Genomic DNA, 17,659 nt, shown 5'->3' on the forward strand with positions numbered 1-17,659 from the left:
AGTATTTATCCAAGTACTTCAATGACTTCCACTGCTTTAACATGGTACATGTCCAAAAAAAGTAAAAAAATAAAAAAAACACACACACACACACACACACAACAGGTTTGTTTCATGGATCCTTGCCCAGAAGCCATGGTACTTTGTGGTACTTTTTTGTTAGTTATACTGTGAACAACAAGCATCATGAAAGGTTTATTATCTCTGTGTTTAATAAGTGAGTAATCTTAATTGTGGACTCCACCCCCCCCCCCCCCCCCCTTTCCAAATAATAATAATACCATGAACATTAGATACAGATTTCAGAATCACACAAACAATGAGAGCCAGGATCAACCACAGTGTAAGGTAACTAGGTGATTAGGACAACCTCCTCCCCAAACAGGACAATTTCACAGGGGTTTTGCCTTTCTTGCTCTCTCTCGCTCTCTCTCTCTCTCTCTCTCTCTCTCTCTCTCTCTCAATCTCTGTCTCCTCATTGTTTGAGCTTCTTCAAGGCTAGAGAGTTATTTGGATGATGGTCTCCAGGTGAAGCACTCTCACGTTACAGATCATTATACCCTCACTGAATGGTGCCAGTGGACTTTTCCCCACCTCTAATGCAAATCAGGTTACTCACAATTCAGAAGAAAATGGGGTTATGGTTATTACAGTACACCCTGTTTAATGATGGATGTGTCATTTACACTGTAAATGGTAATTATCAATATTTTGGCTTAAAGTCCTTTGAAAGGACAAAAGGAGACATTAAGCAAAATGTCAGTCTCAGTTATTATTCATTTTTAGTGCATCTTTTTTCATATGACAGTGAAGGGTAATTGAGGCTAACACTGGGCTTAATATCTCCTTTTGAATTCCATGAAAGAAAAAAAAATCCTACAAGACTGGATCAATGTGAGGGTAACTAAATGATGACTGAATATAAATGTTTTGGTGAACTATCCCAATAAAGTTTCTGAAATATATAAGTGTAGCATATTGAGGAATCCATAAAATGTTCAACTTTTTTGTATTTTGTGTTTAAGAAAAAAAGTGCAATGTAATATGTGGATTGTGCCTTGGGAAAAATGCATTGTGTTTTATCGGTTTCAGTCAGGAAATTCCCTTTCACCAGAGGAGTGATGTGATTGGATGGTCATAGATTTCCATGGCCAACAGCTCTTCAGGAACTGTCCCAGCATTAATACTCTACCACACCTGAACAACTACATATACAAGCTACCAGTTCTTCACAGGACAAAATAATACACAGGCTCTACACTAAATTCAGAAACAATCTGTGTAAGTACTCTATTTCAAATGCACAATTTCTCTATTCTTCTTGATTTGAAAACAAATTACCAGTTTTTGTTAAATAATTATGGTTCATTTTGTCATGAAAATGCAATATTTTGATAATCATGTCAAGCTAAAACTTACAACAATACCAAGTTTATGGTTACTCTTTCTAAATCTAATTATTCAAGGCTTTATAATATTACAGGTTGTTAAATAGTTGTCTAGGCATATGCAAAATAATCACAGATATCCCATAATTGATACTTGGTAATGTATTGAGTTTATATTATCAGATTATTCTGGGTTTAAGTCATATAACTGCACAGACTTCACATTGCAGGGAATTATTTAGGTCTTTGCTTCTTGTCTGTGTAACTACTCTGCACTTTAAGTAACAAATTATGAACCTCTGTTAATATTTCTTCACCATCATTGCACATACAGAACCTCTCTGGTTCCGCGAGCACCATGACCTCCAGCTTCTCTACACATAGTTTCTCTCTGGGGCGGCAACCTTCTTTCTCCAGCATGTCCTTGCGTGATGGTGGGGTTCGGGGACTCTCTAAAGGCCTAGTGTCCCGCTCCTCAGCCAATAATTTGTCCCTATCTCGTTCCATCTCTTTGGGAAATGGCCTTAACATCCTTAGCAACCTATCACTGAATGGTTTGGGTGTTAGTGAGAAAGAGACCATGCAAGGTCTAAATGACCGATTGGCCAGCTACCTGGAAAAGGTGCGTTCTCTGGAGAAGTCCAACACTGACCTGGAGCTCAGGATTAAGCAGTTGATGATTGAGCGTGCACCCAAGGGTCATGACATCGATGGACTGATGGCTCAAGCACATGCAATTGGACAAGAGGTTTGTGATTTTTATCTGTATGTCAGGTGATCTAGTGCAATTAAGAATTTGTTTTCATTTCATTACATTAGAGCATTTAGCTTTAGTACACTTTTGACATCACAGTTCTGCTCACTAGGTGAGGAAAAAAACATTGGAGAATGCTCGTATAATGCTGGAGATTGACAATGCCAAGCTTGCAGCAGATGACTTTAGGATCAAGTGAGTTTTGCTCTTTTTGTTCCTTATTATAATCCTTTGGAAAGATCCATCATGAAATTCATTGTCATTTCAACTAATGTATAAGTACTGGTATATATAGATATATATATATTTTTTATAAACAGATGGGAGGCAGAGGCTACTCTTTGCCATTCGATTGAGAGAGATTGCCATGCTTTGAGAAGGGCTAAATCTGATCATGATCAGATCATTGCAACCCTCCGAGGAGACCTGGATAGTCTGAAAGAGGAGCTCTATTTCCTGAGAAAGAATCATGATGAGGTTAAATACATAACTGACACACACACACACACATACATATATATAAACTTATATTTATTTTACAGGAGATAGCATTCATTTGTCCCCTGTGATAGTAGGAAAAATCAAGTCTGATCTTAGAAATTATAGTCAACTAAGAAAATACAAATTATTAAATTTTCAGCAGAATTATCCTCATTCTTTCACCATCCACATTTTTTAAATACTTAGTACACAGTTTTCTAAATGTCTTTTTCAATTCCTGGGTGGTCGAAGAGGATACACTCTCCTTATCTCCCACAGTAGTCATTCTAACAGATGGAAAGCCTCTGTGTGCTTTAAAGAGGAACACCCATTTCAAACTACTTTCTTTAGATAGATATGTACTGTAGGATATGCGGTGTGTAAGAGCACACACTTATTACACACACTGACCTATAGTCTTGGTGAAGAAGTGTTTGGACTGACAGGTGTGTTTCTACAAAATGTTAAATTTAACCATAAACAAATTAATGACTTTACAATGAGCATCTGCAGAGCAGAACATTTGAAATTGACAGTAGTCAAGGGAGAGTAAGTAGACAAAAAAAGGTATGATATTCTATAGGAAAGTATGTTTTCCTGAAGAACAGAGCTGTAAGCCTTGATTTTCAATTTAATCAATGTGCTGTAACACAATATTTATGTGCTGCATACAGTAACTCCAAAAAAGTATTTGGACACTTAATTCCGGGTGCAATTCAAGTTAAGCTCAATCAATAGCAATTGTGGCCTAATATTGATTACCACAAAAATGTATTTTGACCTGCCCCTCCTCTAAAAAAAAAAGCAAAAATCTAAGTTACAGTGAGGCACAATGGAAGTCAATGGGGCCAATTTTTGAATGTTAAAATACTATATAAATAGAAGAACCACAAGATGTATATAATACATGTTAACATGATTTGATTGTGATAAAATCGCTTACTAAACTTTTCTGTGTGAAGTTATATGCAATTTTACAACTTCGGTGCCATGACGATGTAATGTCAACAACCCCTAAAATTACTGTAACAATTATGATTTAAACAACTTTATAGCCAAAAATAGTTTTAACAGAAGAATTAATGAAAGTGCTTTTATAAAAATATAAGTTTCACATTTCTGCCATTTAAACCCTCTAAAATTTGGCCACATTCATTTCCATTGTAAGTGCCTCACTGTAACTTTGATATTTGCTTTTTTTTTTTTTTTTTTAAGAAAAAGTACGGACGAGTCAAAATAAATTTTTGTGGTAATCAACATCATGCCACAAATGCTGTCGATTGAGCTTAACTTGTGTTGAACCCGGAATATTCCTTTAAGCTACACTTAAAACTGAATGTCACTGCATTAGACATCAAAAATATCTTCATTTTAAATTACTGTGATGGACAACACCCTTTGGTTTATTGGCTAGGACACCATGTGTGAACTTGAGGGGAACTGACTTCATACATCCACAAACAATGACCTTGACAAAAGTTGGTTAAAAGTAATTGCAAACATGGCAAATAATGTGAAGTTAGTTCTAAAAAGGGTCTATGATGGAACTTGGTCTAACATTTTGCATCTAATTAAATTCATACATTTCAAGTGTGGCTTAAGAATCTAAATACTTGGGGCCACTGTATTAAATCACTGATTCCCTCATCTCTGTCTCCATGAAGGAGATGAGCGCTCTAAAGAGCCGTCAAGCCAATGAGCAAGTGAATGTGGAGGTGGATGCAGCCCAGGGCCCAGACCTGGGAGTCATCATGGCTGAGCTAAGGACCCAGTATGAGGCAATTGCACGTAAGAACAAAGAGGATGCTGAGATGTGGTACCTGAAGAAGGTCAGTATAAAATCCAACATAGAATCCACAACCAGCACACCTGAATAATCTATTTTTAGATTCTTGATTTCACTGCAAACACAGGTGTGTTTGAATGAACATGTATTCTCTAACACAGTAAGCATGTCTGTGTGTGTGTGTGTATGTGACAGCTGGAGACCGTGCAGTCAGAGGTGAAGGAGAGTAATGAGGCTTTGCGTTGCACTCAGAGTGAGCTCAATGAAAGACGACGCTTCCTGCAGGCTTTAGAGGTGGAACTGGACAGTTTGCGCAAACAGGTGACATAAATGGCAGTTTATCCTCACTGCTAAATGAGCACTGCTAAATTGATGAAACGTTCTTTATCAGCAATACCTGGTATACTGTCCTATAATCTTTCACAACATCTCACAATTAAACCTGTGAACTATGCATAGTAACAGGAACATTGCTTACAGCATGGATTAAATGTCATGGTTATCAGCAGAGGCAGGGCCCAAACACAGAGTGAAAAAACAAAAGGTTTTATTAATCTAAAAATAAACACAGGCAAAACCTCAAACTACCCTGAAGGGGAAAAAACTATGCTCAGGGTGGTAAACACAAGGATGGGCTGGGCCGAATAAAGAGGGAAAACACAGGACCGACAGATGGGAACAAGACCGAAGAGCAAGACAAACTCACTAGACCACAGGACAAGATGAACTGGCACTGGACAGCACACACGAGGAGACTAAAATAGGGAGAGAAATCAAACAGGTTAATAGCAGGGCAGGTGAGGCAAATGAACTAATAATGGGCACACAAGGAGGTGTGGTATGACAGAGGACTGAGAGACACGAGGCAAAACAGAAACAAAACAAAACCACGTGCTCTCACAAGAAACAAACACCCGTATGGCACGAGCGCACATCGCCAAGACAATAAGGCAATATGTGCCCATGCCAACCGAATGCCATGCATACATGCCATGCCTGAGCGTACATTGTGAGGCAAACACCACGCGATGCACGCAACAGGATACGACACCTGTGCGACAGTTCGGCCACAAATAAACCCAACAGTTCAGACCGAAATGACCAAACCTCAGCACAACGTGAAGACAGATCGAGGCCCGGGCATGCAGTGCAAAGTGAGCGCAACGTAAAGTGCATACGCAGTCGCAAGAGACAGACACAAATGACTGATGCGAGTGCATGCCGCTAAGATGATATTAGCACAATGCACTCACACCAATAAAAGACAAGACAATGGAGCATGAGTGTCCAGACCCCGAAACAGAACCAGACAGTGAAGTCAGGATCCAGCCACCATGCCCCAATCATGAAACACAAGACCAACCGAAGAGCGCACGGCAGGGAAACCACAACCCGAAGCCGTGCGCTCACACAGGGACAAAAAAGGAAACACAATGTAGAAATAAAACAATGATGTCAGGATACTGTCCTACAAAAACCCAGACTGACAGAGTAACAGGGTCGTGACATTAAAGTCAGAATGACTAAAATAGAAGTGTATTGTTGAATGCAGTTAATTTGTACACAAGCAATACTTTAAATAACGAGGATGATTTAAGACACAACTTCTCAATGTTTGTACCTTTATATGACTTCTGCATGTTTTACATCCATCATCTAATGTAGCCCTCAGTCAATGCTCCAAAAAAATAAAATAAAAAATAAATACAATTATTTAAGTCGCTTTTTTGGTGGATACGAGTCTGGTAGATCGAATTCCTATTTTTGAGATCGAATTCCTATTTTTGAGTTTGTGTGCAGCCCACTGATATGTATATATATATATATATATATATATATATATATATATATATATATATATATATATATATATATACTGTATATAACTGGATCGCTGATGTAACGTTAAACTGCCAGCAGGAGGTGAAGCCACCGGAAGTGTTCGAGCGGCCATCTTAGTATGCCCAAACTGCCATAGACCGTCAATGACTGACAGGAGAAAACACCCCCATTTCACCGTCTCTGACCTGCAGATAAGACATTTGCATTTTGTTCTCTAGTGACAATCATGTTTACTGTTTAATTTGCTTGTTATGGATAACATTCGTTACGAGGGAGAAGATATATGCAGATCGTGATGACAGAGCATTCAGCTGCCCCGGTGTTCAGTCTATCAGTGCAGCACAACAATCAACAAAGGAAGCGGGAAAACTGTCCACAAGTTGTAATGTACGTAGAAAAAGCTTGTTTATAGTGACAACACGTCCTTACCCCCGAATGGGACTTTAAAAAAGTCAGACCGGGATTTCTAAATCGCCTTAAATGCCCGGGATTTGCTTGTTTTCATCCTGAAGTGCTCGCTGTTGTTATACATGGATACATGTCACAAGTACATGTTCGTTTGCCGTTTAAATCTAGCGTATCAGTTTAATTTTAACCAACTTTGCTTTGCATGTCTCCCTCAGGCGTTGCGTGTGTCATACTTTTATTCAAGTGACCATGAGTAAAAGGCACTTTTTGTTAAAAACATAAAACAAGTAACTCTGAACAAACACTTCGATGATCACAATAAATAAGTCTGAAAATGTTTGTTTGTATCTTACCTCAGTTTCTGTGAACTTGTTTACATTCAGCTGATCTGTTCACTGATAAAGTTAGTTAGAGGTGGATACTGTTTGATACAGATATACATAACTCGCTCTGGCTTTCAAGAAACAGGAAAAATTCCCGACTTTAAATAAATAGATAATTACATGTGTATGACTTTTGTGTTGTAGGGATGTACATGCAGATTTCAGATATAAAATTGGTGATTGAATGACTAATGTTTACTCGCTGAAATTAGATGATTTCCTATTAAGTCAATAGGGACATTAGAATGTTTGGGCATAGCAATATGGCAGCGCATTGGCTTCACTGATATGACATAATGAGCAATGCAGTTCTATATACTATATATCAGTGGTGCAGCCCCAGTTTCACATTCAGTCCACGATACCTGGCCAAGCACCACACGGCTACCATCTGTAACCATAGAAACAGCTGCACTAACCAGCCAGGAACAAGCACAAGAGTTTCACATTTAGGCTTACACCGAAAAACTCTTTTATATTATATATTTATATATTAGATATATAATATTTCTGCCACATGTGATTAAACCATACACAGTTTTTAACCATGGATTCTAATGGTTAAATTAACCATGACATTTTTAATCATGGTTAATAGTGAAACCTTATAATCATGACATCTATAATAGTGACCAAAGGTGGGTAGAGTAGCCAAACACTTTACTCAAGTAAAAGTACAATTACCTTTAAAAAATTATTATTACTCAAGTAGAAGTAAAAGTGCTAACATAAATTATTCCTTGAGTAAGGGTAAGAAAGTATCAAATTAAGAGTACTCAAGTAGTGAGTAACTCATTACTTTCACAAATGACATAATAGATGTTTACTCCCCTATATTCCATCACATAATACACATTTAACATGTAATACAAAATTATTATTATTATTATTAATGGAAATTCTGTCCAAACCCGTATGACTTTCTTTCTTCCATGCAACACAATATGGAGATTTTAGACAGAATGTTTGCCTGAGTCACTATTTACTTTCAGTGAATACGTTTTTTTCCTCCATACTTTGAAAGTGAATGGTGGCCGAGACTGTCAGTCTCTATCGGTCTGTCTAACATATTTTGTGTTCCACAGAATACAGAAGAATGATATATTGCTGCACTGATTTAATAATGTACACTTAAAAATGTATGTCTCAAGAGCCCATATTTACAGAATCACCCTGAAAATGACCATCACCATGTCACAGAAAAGCCCGTGTTATCATTAGAGCCACAACTTACCTCAGAGTGCTGCCTTAAGTTGAAGCTTCAATTTTAATCTTGAAATATCTTGGTGTTAAATGAAGGCATTGCATGACGAAACTATTATTTTTTTCACTGTGTAGAGCAAAGGAAGTGTTTCACTTTGTTTGAAGAGCATATTGCTGCAGCAGTGGACTCGGCTTGAGCGTCAGTCTGTGACAGCGCATGCAGCTGTGTGAACTTCCGCTGTAAAAGTCCCATTCAATAATCTCTCAAAAAATTACAGATTAATTAAAATTAAACACAGTAATATAATGACAGGAAAGCTGCCCATTGTAACGAAGAAAAAGTAAAAAAAATTCATTCGGAATTTACTTGAGTGAGAGTAAAAAGTATGAAGGTATTTTTGGAGCAAATCAACTGAGCGCCTGTGACAGTGGAATTTGTAGTTGTAGAGATTAGCCACACATGTGTATCAGTAAATTTGAAGTCACAGAGAAAAATGTTTTAAGAGTTGCAAACTTGTAGATTTTTTTCTCTCTCCCACAAACACAACACAACAGTTACACCTTCTCAAATTCTTCATTGCAGGTGCACAAATCCTATTCTATGAATCACAAATTAAGAAACTCATACGCTCTTAAAACATCTTTCTCTGTGACTTCAAATTTACTGATACACATGTGTGGCTAATCTCTACAACTACAAATCCCACTCTCACAGGTGCTCAGTTGATTTGCTCCAAAAAATATCTTCATAAAAAAGTACCCATTTTAAAAAAAATATTCAAAACAATTACTCAAGTAAATGTAAGGAGTAAATGTAGCATGTTACTACCCACCTCTGATAGTGACATACTTTAAAGCTTAAAAAAGGCATACAGTAAGTTTTGGTAAGAAACAAGCCGATGTCATTTTTCAGTAAAACTCTTGACGTCTGCTGCACGTTCATGAGCACTGTAAGAGCTCGTTCACAGTGGCAAAACTTGAATTGTTGATAGGGCAAAAAGCAATACAAGGTCTCACATGAACACGCTTGCCACTTTGAAATAGCTTCTCTCATAGCACTCATGAACACACAACACATTTTCATTTTTGGGTGACCTCTTCCTTTAAAGGCCACTGAGTATCCCAGTGAGCTGTTCGAGTCATCGTACTCTTCCAAAGTTTTTCTTTTGCGTTTTTTGCATTGCTTGGCGACGCAATGGTTTGGCTTCATTTGGAACTATTTTTATTAGAGGAGCAAACACAGACAAAATAACTGGCCAAAATGTTACATTTAAGCTCTCATATATTGCTTATACAGTATATTACATTTGCAAGCATGTATTCATTAGTTTGTTGACAAAATGGTCAGAGAACATGTCAAGGCTATCTCTTCAGTACAGGAAACCACAGTCCCCTTCATCTGCTGCTCTTTCTGAAGTAAACAAACACAATATTTCAACATGTTTATACCTGTATAATAAATCACTCTGTAATGGATGTGAAGCCACAAGTGATGACAGTCTAAAAACACATCAGAAGACATATACTTCCCATGGGCTGGACAGGTGATAAGGGCTTTTCAGCAGGCTTATTTGTTCACACATACCATTTTTAGAAAGCATTATACATGGAAATTTGATCTTGTTGGCACTCATGTCTAATGATCACAACCTAAAGCAATTAATTAATCATTTTGTGTTTGCACATTTTCTATCTCATTACTGACTGAACATTATGGCTTACCTCAGGTTGGTGTTCTTGAGGGGAACCTTGGAGAGACTAATCAAAAGTACACTATTGAGATCGAACGACTTCAGGGTACACTCACACAGTTGGAGGATGAACTCTCACATCTGCGTCTGGATATGCAAAGAATTAAAACTGATTATGAGCAGTTACTTCGCATCAAACAGAATCTGGAGCTGGAGATCGCCACATACAAAAGGCTGCTGGATGGAGAGGAAGTGTAAGAAGATTCATGTTTTTTTTTTGTTTTTTTTATAAAGCTGTAAAATGCTGTCTTCTAGTGACACATTACAGGCAATGCTGAGGGATGCTTGTTTCTTACATAAGTAATCATTTGTGTAATTTGTTTTATTTCTGTTTTTTAGGATAAAAGAAATACCTCCTCCTAAAAGTAAGTCCGTTCTTAAATGGACAGTTGTAATACTGTACTATAATACACAAGTTAATATAATATCAATGCTAAGATAACAGTACATTTTATTAAAGGGGTCATATTATGAGAAATTTTATTTTTCTTGACCTTTAGATATAAAAAATGTGTTCAATGAACTATGACCATCATTGTGTATTTTTTTATTTAAACCCTTCGCCACAATCCCAAATAATCACTTATCAAAACTAGCAGTAAAAACAGCTTGTAATGTTATAAGTGGACCACATGGGGAATAAAAAGATAAATAATGTATGATACGATCCCTTTAAGTTTAGTTGTACCGTAATTGTCTACGACTCTGCCACTGTGACTCTGCATGAAAGGTTAACAATACAGAGATGATTAGACAACATGAATTTCCTATTAAATAAAAGACTTTAAAAGTACTGTTTTTCTTGCCCTTGAAGAAGAGCCTGAAGTGAGAACCAGGAAGATTGTCAAGGTGGTCACCCAGACCATGGTAAATGGAAAGGTGGTGGATGAATCAAGTGAGGTGGAACAGATAGAAGAACGAAAAAAGTGAGTCTGGCTCACAAGTGACACTGATCCAAATCCATGTTCATCTACTTTGTAATCAGTGGTCAATTCATCATTGTTTGCCAGTAACTGAATAAACATTCCCATTATTAAAAAGTAAGTGATGTGTCAGTTGTCTTGATTTTTTTTACTATCAATTATTTTCCTTCAGGAAGTAAATGCAACATAAAAATGTAAAAAGGCTTTAGAAAATGAACATACTCTTTAATAAATGTCTTTATTCTTATACATTTCTTACTTTTACATTCACTATAGAACGTGTACATTCGTATGATATTCTTTTTTCACTTTTCTAGGTCTGATTCTATAAGGCGGGTCGCAATAGAGCAGGTCATTTAAGAACAGAACAAAGTCAGACAATGAAACAATATACATGCGAAACTAGCTGATATCCTGAATGAGGTACTAGTGGTAGAGACGGGTAGAAAAATGATATGTATAGCTGTGGATGGGGATTTAAACCTGTCTGGTCACAGTGGCTGTGCACAGTCCTGTGTGAGAAACTGAGCCAAAAGACGAAAACAAAAAAGTCTCAGAACAAGCTAACGAAAAAGCCCTGACACCAAAAATCTGTGGTTTCAAATATCATGCTTTTGTGAGGGTTTCTGAGTTAAGAAAATGTTAAGGCCATAAACATTGCTATTTGTTTCTTCTTCAGTAAATGCTACTGTGCCAAGTTTTATTTTCCATTTATGTATCTTAATGGACACAGGCCAGTTTCATATAACCATGACCTGAAAACTAGATTATTATTTTTTTGTTTTTGTTTTTGATGTTCAGTGATAACCAAAATACTGAATGAAGTGTCTATATTCATAATTTGAATTTGCAGTCTTAAAACAACATATATCTTGACTATTTGGGATAAACATTCATAGCTCATATGATGAAAAATGTAACAACTCTCAAAAACAAAAATATGGGGCAGATTCAGATTCTGATCTTTTATGGATATAGAGAGCACGTATGACAAACAAAGTTGTGTGAAATGTTCAGAGCCACAAGCTCAGCTCCTCTAACACCCTATGTGGTAAATCCCGTATGAATAAACATTGTACAGATGAAGAGTAAACATGATAATCTATCTAATACAAATTTTAGACTGATCAGCCAGTGTATAAGTGCATTCAGTGATTCTAAATGTATCGTTTGGTCTCTGTTGCCCCTGAGGGACTTATGAAACATTAGATCATTTTTGCTCTCTGAACCTGTAAAGTAGGTCTGCCTTACCATTGTTCGTGAACCATTGACGCTGTGATTGTAACAAATGCCATTACAAGGTACTACCTATTTGGGCTATATTAATGACAACAAAATTGTCACTGGTTAAAACTGCATCCAAAAATGTAAAATCTGTGCCTAATCAAGTGCCTTCGGCAAATAAAATGGGTTTCTTTTTGTACAGCTGCTATGTACTATGTTCCAATATTGTGATATGTGATGCTTCTATAAAGGGTATAGTTCACCCAAAAAAATTATTCTATAATCATTTACTCTCCCTCATGCCATCTCAAACTGGTATGCCATTTTTTTTTCCTGCTGCAGACCACAAGCAAAGATATTTTGAAGGATGTGTGATAAGTTTTTGTCCCTATAATGTAAATCAAAGGCCTCCAAAACTTTCAAGCTCCAAAAAGGCCATAAAGGCAGCATAAACATAATATGAGTATATAGTAATTTAATCAATGTCTTCTAAAGAGATTCGATCGCTTTCAGTGAGAAAAAGACAAAAAATTAAGCCCTTATTAACTAAAAATCTTGACATCTGGCCTCATTGGAACATAGTGCATGCTACAAAACTGTGTAATACTAGACTATAATGATTTAAATATTGATCTGTTTCTCACCCAAAGTGATTGTATAACTTCAGACACATTAAACAACTTGAGCCGTATAGATGACTTTTATGCTGCCTTTATGTCCATTTTGAAGCTTGAAAGTTTTGGACTCCTTTGACTTGCATTATATGGACAAAAACACATTATATATCCTTTAAAATATCTTTGCATATGAGTTTGAGATAGCATAAAAGTGAGTAAATGATGAGAGAATTAGCATATTTGGGTGAACTAAACCTTTAAGATTAAATCGCTCTCAAAATACTCAGTTTCACTTTCCACATACCCATTTTTCCTCCACAGGTGTCTAAATTCCTATTAATGATCATTTTAAGCACTGTTGTACTGTAAAATCTTATTAATTCCTTAAGAGCAAGTCATTACAATGCTATTACTGATTAATAAAACTGTGCGGAAGGATTAGGTGTAAATAGAACAGTTCCTCGCTCTCTCTTTATAACACTGCCACCTTAAGGTAAAGGCTCCAAACAACGACTAAAGAAGAGTAAATTCAACTTTCTTCTTTTTCTGTTTTAGCATGCAAGCACGCACGCACACACACAAGCTAATATTATCTTAGATATTATGCATATTAATAATATCTCATGATGACTCTCACGAAACCTTAAAATAAATAAATAAAAAAAATCTATTTTGCATTAATAAAATGAAGCACTTAGGACCATTAATGTTTTGCATTGTGTCATTGTTTTCAAGACACATTTTCCCCCCCAATTCTCAACAGTAAAGCGTCCAGACTTTATTTTTAGCTACTATTTCAGCTGTTGTTTTCGATGTTGATTCTTTTACCTTCACATGGTCATTTTTTAATGTATCACATAAAAAATACTGTTGTGCACGTTTAATTTAAATCAGTGAAAATTAAAGTCAGTACTGGGAAGTACTGCTATGATGCAGGCTTATAAATACTTTATAGTTTCAAAAATATTTTTTCTCGCATTGCAGTAATGACAATTAGTGAGGCGCTTTTGTCATGAAAATTATCTCACAATTTTTTTTTTTTTTTTTTTATGAATGGTACTTATATACTAATATATATAAGCCCTTTTTTTATCCCTCCGCCCCGTCGAGGTATGTGCAGCCACCTTGGTATTATGGAATTCGCAACATATATAAAACTACATCGAGTCACCTGTAATTGTGTACTGCCTCTTTAAATTTCGCCAACCAATCAGGAAGCTCTTCTGACTCTAGTACATCCTTTTCCGTCTCAAGCCACATTTTAAAAACACAGGCGTTTCATCTCCAGGAGGACAACGTATTTCAAAACGCCCAGACAGAGAAAAAACACTTGTCACAGGTATTTATATTATATATATATATATATATATATATATATATATATATATACCTCGGTCTTGCGATTGTTTCTTCGCAGTAAGTTTTCCGCCATTCATCCACTGTTTATAGTGTTTCCAGGCCTTTACTAACATCATCCTGACAACTCAATATCAGATAATATAAGCCAGCATCTTACTATTCATATTCAAATAACAAAACATTTACGTGTCTGATAGGTCGTTACGATAAATACGTGTGTTTAAAAACGCAAGAACTTAACGAGACACCGTAGGTTAGCGATTTGATGGAATAACCCTTCAGTTATAAGTGTGAAAATGTGTTATTTCTATTAAATTGTGCATTCCGCTTATTTGCAGTGTACAATGGCTCAGGACGGGGTGATCCTACAATTCAACTTTCCAACGTTTGGGGACTCCATGCTCCAAAAGATGGATGCTCTTCGTAGAGACCGACGCTTCTGCGATGTAATCGTCCGCATCAATGACTTAGAAGTGCCTGGACACAAAGTGGTATTTGCTGCTGGCTCCCCATTCCTTAGAGACCAGTTTTTCCTTCAGGACTCGCACGAAGTACAAATATCTACACAGCAGGACGCAGATGTTGGACAGAGACTTCTTCTCTCCTGCTACACTGGGACACTTGAGTTTCCTGAGCTGGAATTAGTACACTATTTAACTGTTGCTAGCTTCCTACAGATGGGACATATTGTAGAGCAGTGCACTGAAGCTCTAAATAAATTCATAAAACCTCATGAGGTCAAAGATGAGCGTGGATCATCTCGGCAGCTGTCGGATTTTAACGCACAGCATGCCCCACCTGTTGTGGAGACACTGTGTGATGAAGATGATGAGGTGGACAATGATGGGGAAGATGACTTGGAGGAGGATGATGATGATGATGATGTGATCATAGAGCCAAAATCTCCGCCAATGTTCAGAAACTGTCAGAACAGGAGCAGAGAAGACAGTCCCATTAGCATTGTTAAGGTGGAGTCAATAGATAACCGAATGCAAGGCATCACTGATAACTTCCAGACTCGCTCGACTCGTTCTCCAACACTCCGCTCACCAGAGCCGCAACACTCCCTGATAAACTCCACAGTGGAAACCCGCTCCACTGAGATTTCGGTTAACCCTGCGGCTGAATATTCTCTCCCCCCACCAGGGCCCAGTGGGTCTGGGAAGGGTAACCTTTGGGGATGCTCCAGGAATGTCGACAAAGGCATGCAGTGGTACCACCAGTGCCCAAAATGTGCCCGTGTGTTCCGTCAACTGGAAAACTACGCCAATCACTTGAAGATGCACAAGTTGTTTATGTGCCTCTTGTGTGGAAAGACGTTTACTCAGAAAGGAAACCTGCACCGGCACATGCGTGTGCATGCTGGCATCAAGCCCTTCCAATGTAAAATATGTGGAAAGACTTTCACTCAGAAGTGCTCACTGCTGGACCATTTGAACCTTCACAGTGGGGACAAACCACACCGTTGTAATTACTGTGACATGGTGTTTGCACATAAACCAGTTCTCCGCAAACACCTGAAGCAGATCCATGGCAAGAACAGTTTTGACAATGCTAACGAAGGGAGTTTGCTGGAAGGGCTATAAATTAATAGACAAATCTAAAACTATTATATTAATATACACAAGACACACGTTCGTCTTGGAGATACAGGCAATTCTGTGAATACATATTACTAGTAGGGTGGCACAATTATGACAAAAATCATAATTATGAATTATTTCCCTTGATATTGTAATTGCGATTAATTTTGATTAATACAATTTACATTAAAATACGTGGATCAACCGCATGCCATATTTTTTTGTGTAGGCTACAGTTCCAAAACAAGCCGAGAACTGTTTCTGAATTGCTTTTTAGCTGTTTTATCAGTAGGATGAAAAACTAATTGATTTTTAACAAATTTCAATTATACACAGAAAGCGAACAACAGACTTGTTTGTGACTGGTTAAAATGCTCTACTTCTTCAAAAACACACATTAAATAGAAAATTCAAAAAAACACATTAAATAGATGCAACATGAGTAGACCTACATAGAGTGCTTATATTGAAACTTCTCATGATTAACAGTTAATTGTGGCAGCTGTAATTGTAATCTCGATTAATTATTCGATTAATCATGCAGCCCTAATTACTAATAAGAGTATTCAAAATTGAACAAAATCACTTGTGTGCTAATTGTTCAGTATGTGTGGATTCAAAGTCAGGTTTATTGTCATTTTTTCACATTTCAGTCAAAGGGAGAAAAACAGTATGTAGTATTGAATGCTGTTGTGGCATTATTTCACCGGGTCATATCTTTTGTAAAGATTACAATGTACTGTTACAGTATATCTAACAGACCATATTTTGTTTTTGACCAAGTCAACAGTGTAATTCTAGCTATTTGAATGAGTGCTGATTATTACTTACTCATTTGGAAACACAAGCTATATTTGGACACTATGTGTAACTCTTTGTCTATACTGAATGTTTTCATACTTTCATCAGTGTAAACATGCGATAACTTCAAGAAGTTTTGTGACTTATTAATAAATAAAGTCAGATACTGAATGAAATGTGCATTCCTGTGGGTGTTGGAAACTAAATGATTATATTGCTATATGGATGAAAAAAGGAGGACAGCAAGCCAGTATTCATAGTATAATGCAGATTAAAGCATTCAAATGTCAAGATTGGGTGCAATGGTGTTTATTTCTTTGAGGCAGTCTATCTCAAGTGGTCCAAAAATGGTTGCTTGACCATTTTTAATTTTCCTATTTTTTTTTTTTTTTTTTGAGTGATTATGTCTATGTATTGGTATTGCAAAACCACCAGTTTTTTATTTTATTTTAATTGGTTTAACCCCGGGGGCCATCTTTGTGTCATGGGACATGACAAATTTCTGTTATTCAGCTGTTTACGGAAACCTCAATATCTCGGCTCAGGATGGAGCTAGCTCCTTGGAACAAAAACTGATCTCTAGAGTACATTACAAGATACATGTATAAACATTTTGCACATTCTTGTTTCTTAGACTTAGAACATAAGTCCTATTGTAATGTTCAAGATTGCTCAAAGTTCCACTTTTAGGGTCAATTTATAATGGGAAGTGTTCGAGTCTCAGTCTAAATTTTTTTAGGGGGTACCTAGGTAAGTATAGCGTGCATGCAGAACATTTCAGGTTTGAGATTTATTTATTTTATAGGGGCGAGAAAGTGCAATTTTATAAAATTCCCCTCACTTCAGGTTTAATATCTCTGGTGAGGGACCAGATAGGAACCTGAAATTTTCACAGAAATAAGTCCTCTATAGTAGCATTCTGCTGTAATGCATTGATTTGAGATTCCACTGGTTACAGAGCTAGGGCTAGTCGAAATCTGGGGAAAAGTCTACTTTATTCATGCATTTTGAGAAATGAACAGATGTAATATAAGCCTAACAAATAATAAAACAGTACTTTACAGTAATTATGTTTATGACTGACATACAATAGCTAATGCTTGTCAATTAGGTATAAAATGTTACTACTTTTGATATTGGCAACAGTGAAGCATGAT

The 17,659-nt window shown here is 36.8% G+C and overlaps 2 protein-coding genes across 4 annotated transcripts; both read left to right on the forward strand.

Moving 5' to 3' along the window:
* Positions 1-1,197: 1,197 nt before the first annotated feature.
* On the forward strand, positions 1,198-11,017 carry krt1-c5 (keratin, type 1, gene c5). 2 transcript variants are annotated; one of them, XM_051670898.1, is made up of 9 exons: positions 1,198-1,281; positions 1,723-2,136; positions 2,255-2,337; positions 2,463-2,619; positions 4,287-4,451; positions 4,604-4,729; positions 9,972-10,189; positions 10,335-10,360; positions 10,810-11,017. In XM_051670898.1, exons 2-9 carry the CDS (start codon positions 1,747-1,749, stop codon positions 10,923-10,925), a joined length of 1,281 nt encoding a protein of 426 aa, XP_051526858.1. In that variant the 5' UTR covers positions 1,198-1,281; positions 1,723-1,746; the 3' UTR covers positions 10,926-11,017. The 2 variants fall into 2 exon arrangements, with proteins under 2 accessions (XP_051526858.1, XP_051526867.1); XM_051670907.1 differs by having other exon boundaries at positions 10,813-11,017.
* Positions 11,018-14,007: 2,990 nt separating this feature from the next.
* On the forward strand, positions 14,008-17,127 carry zbtb26 (zinc finger and BTB domain containing 26). Of its 2 annotated transcripts, none has more exons than XM_051666330.1 (2): positions 14,008-14,098; positions 14,457-17,127. In XM_051666330.1, exon 2 carries the CDS (start codon positions 14,463-14,465, stop codon positions 15,702-15,704), a length of 1,242 nt encoding a protein of 413 aa, XP_051522290.1. In that variant the 5' UTR covers positions 14,008-14,098; positions 14,457-14,462; the 3' UTR covers positions 15,705-17,127. The 2 variants fall into 2 exon arrangements, with proteins under 2 accessions (XP_051522290.1, XP_051522299.1); XM_051666339.1 differs by lacking the exon at positions 14,008-14,098 and adding an exon at positions 14,115-14,175.
* The last annotated feature ends 532 nt before the right edge of the window (positions 17,128-17,659 follow it).

The sequence above is a fragment of the Myxocyprinus asiaticus genome, chromosome 3 (genome assembly GCF_019703515.2).
Source record: "Myxocyprinus asiaticus isolate MX2 ecotype Aquarium Trade chromosome 3, UBuf_Myxa_2, whole genome shotgun sequence".
Classification (NCBI taxonomy): domain Eukaryota; kingdom Metazoa; phylum Chordata; class Actinopteri; order Cypriniformes; family Catostomidae; genus Myxocyprinus; species Myxocyprinus asiaticus.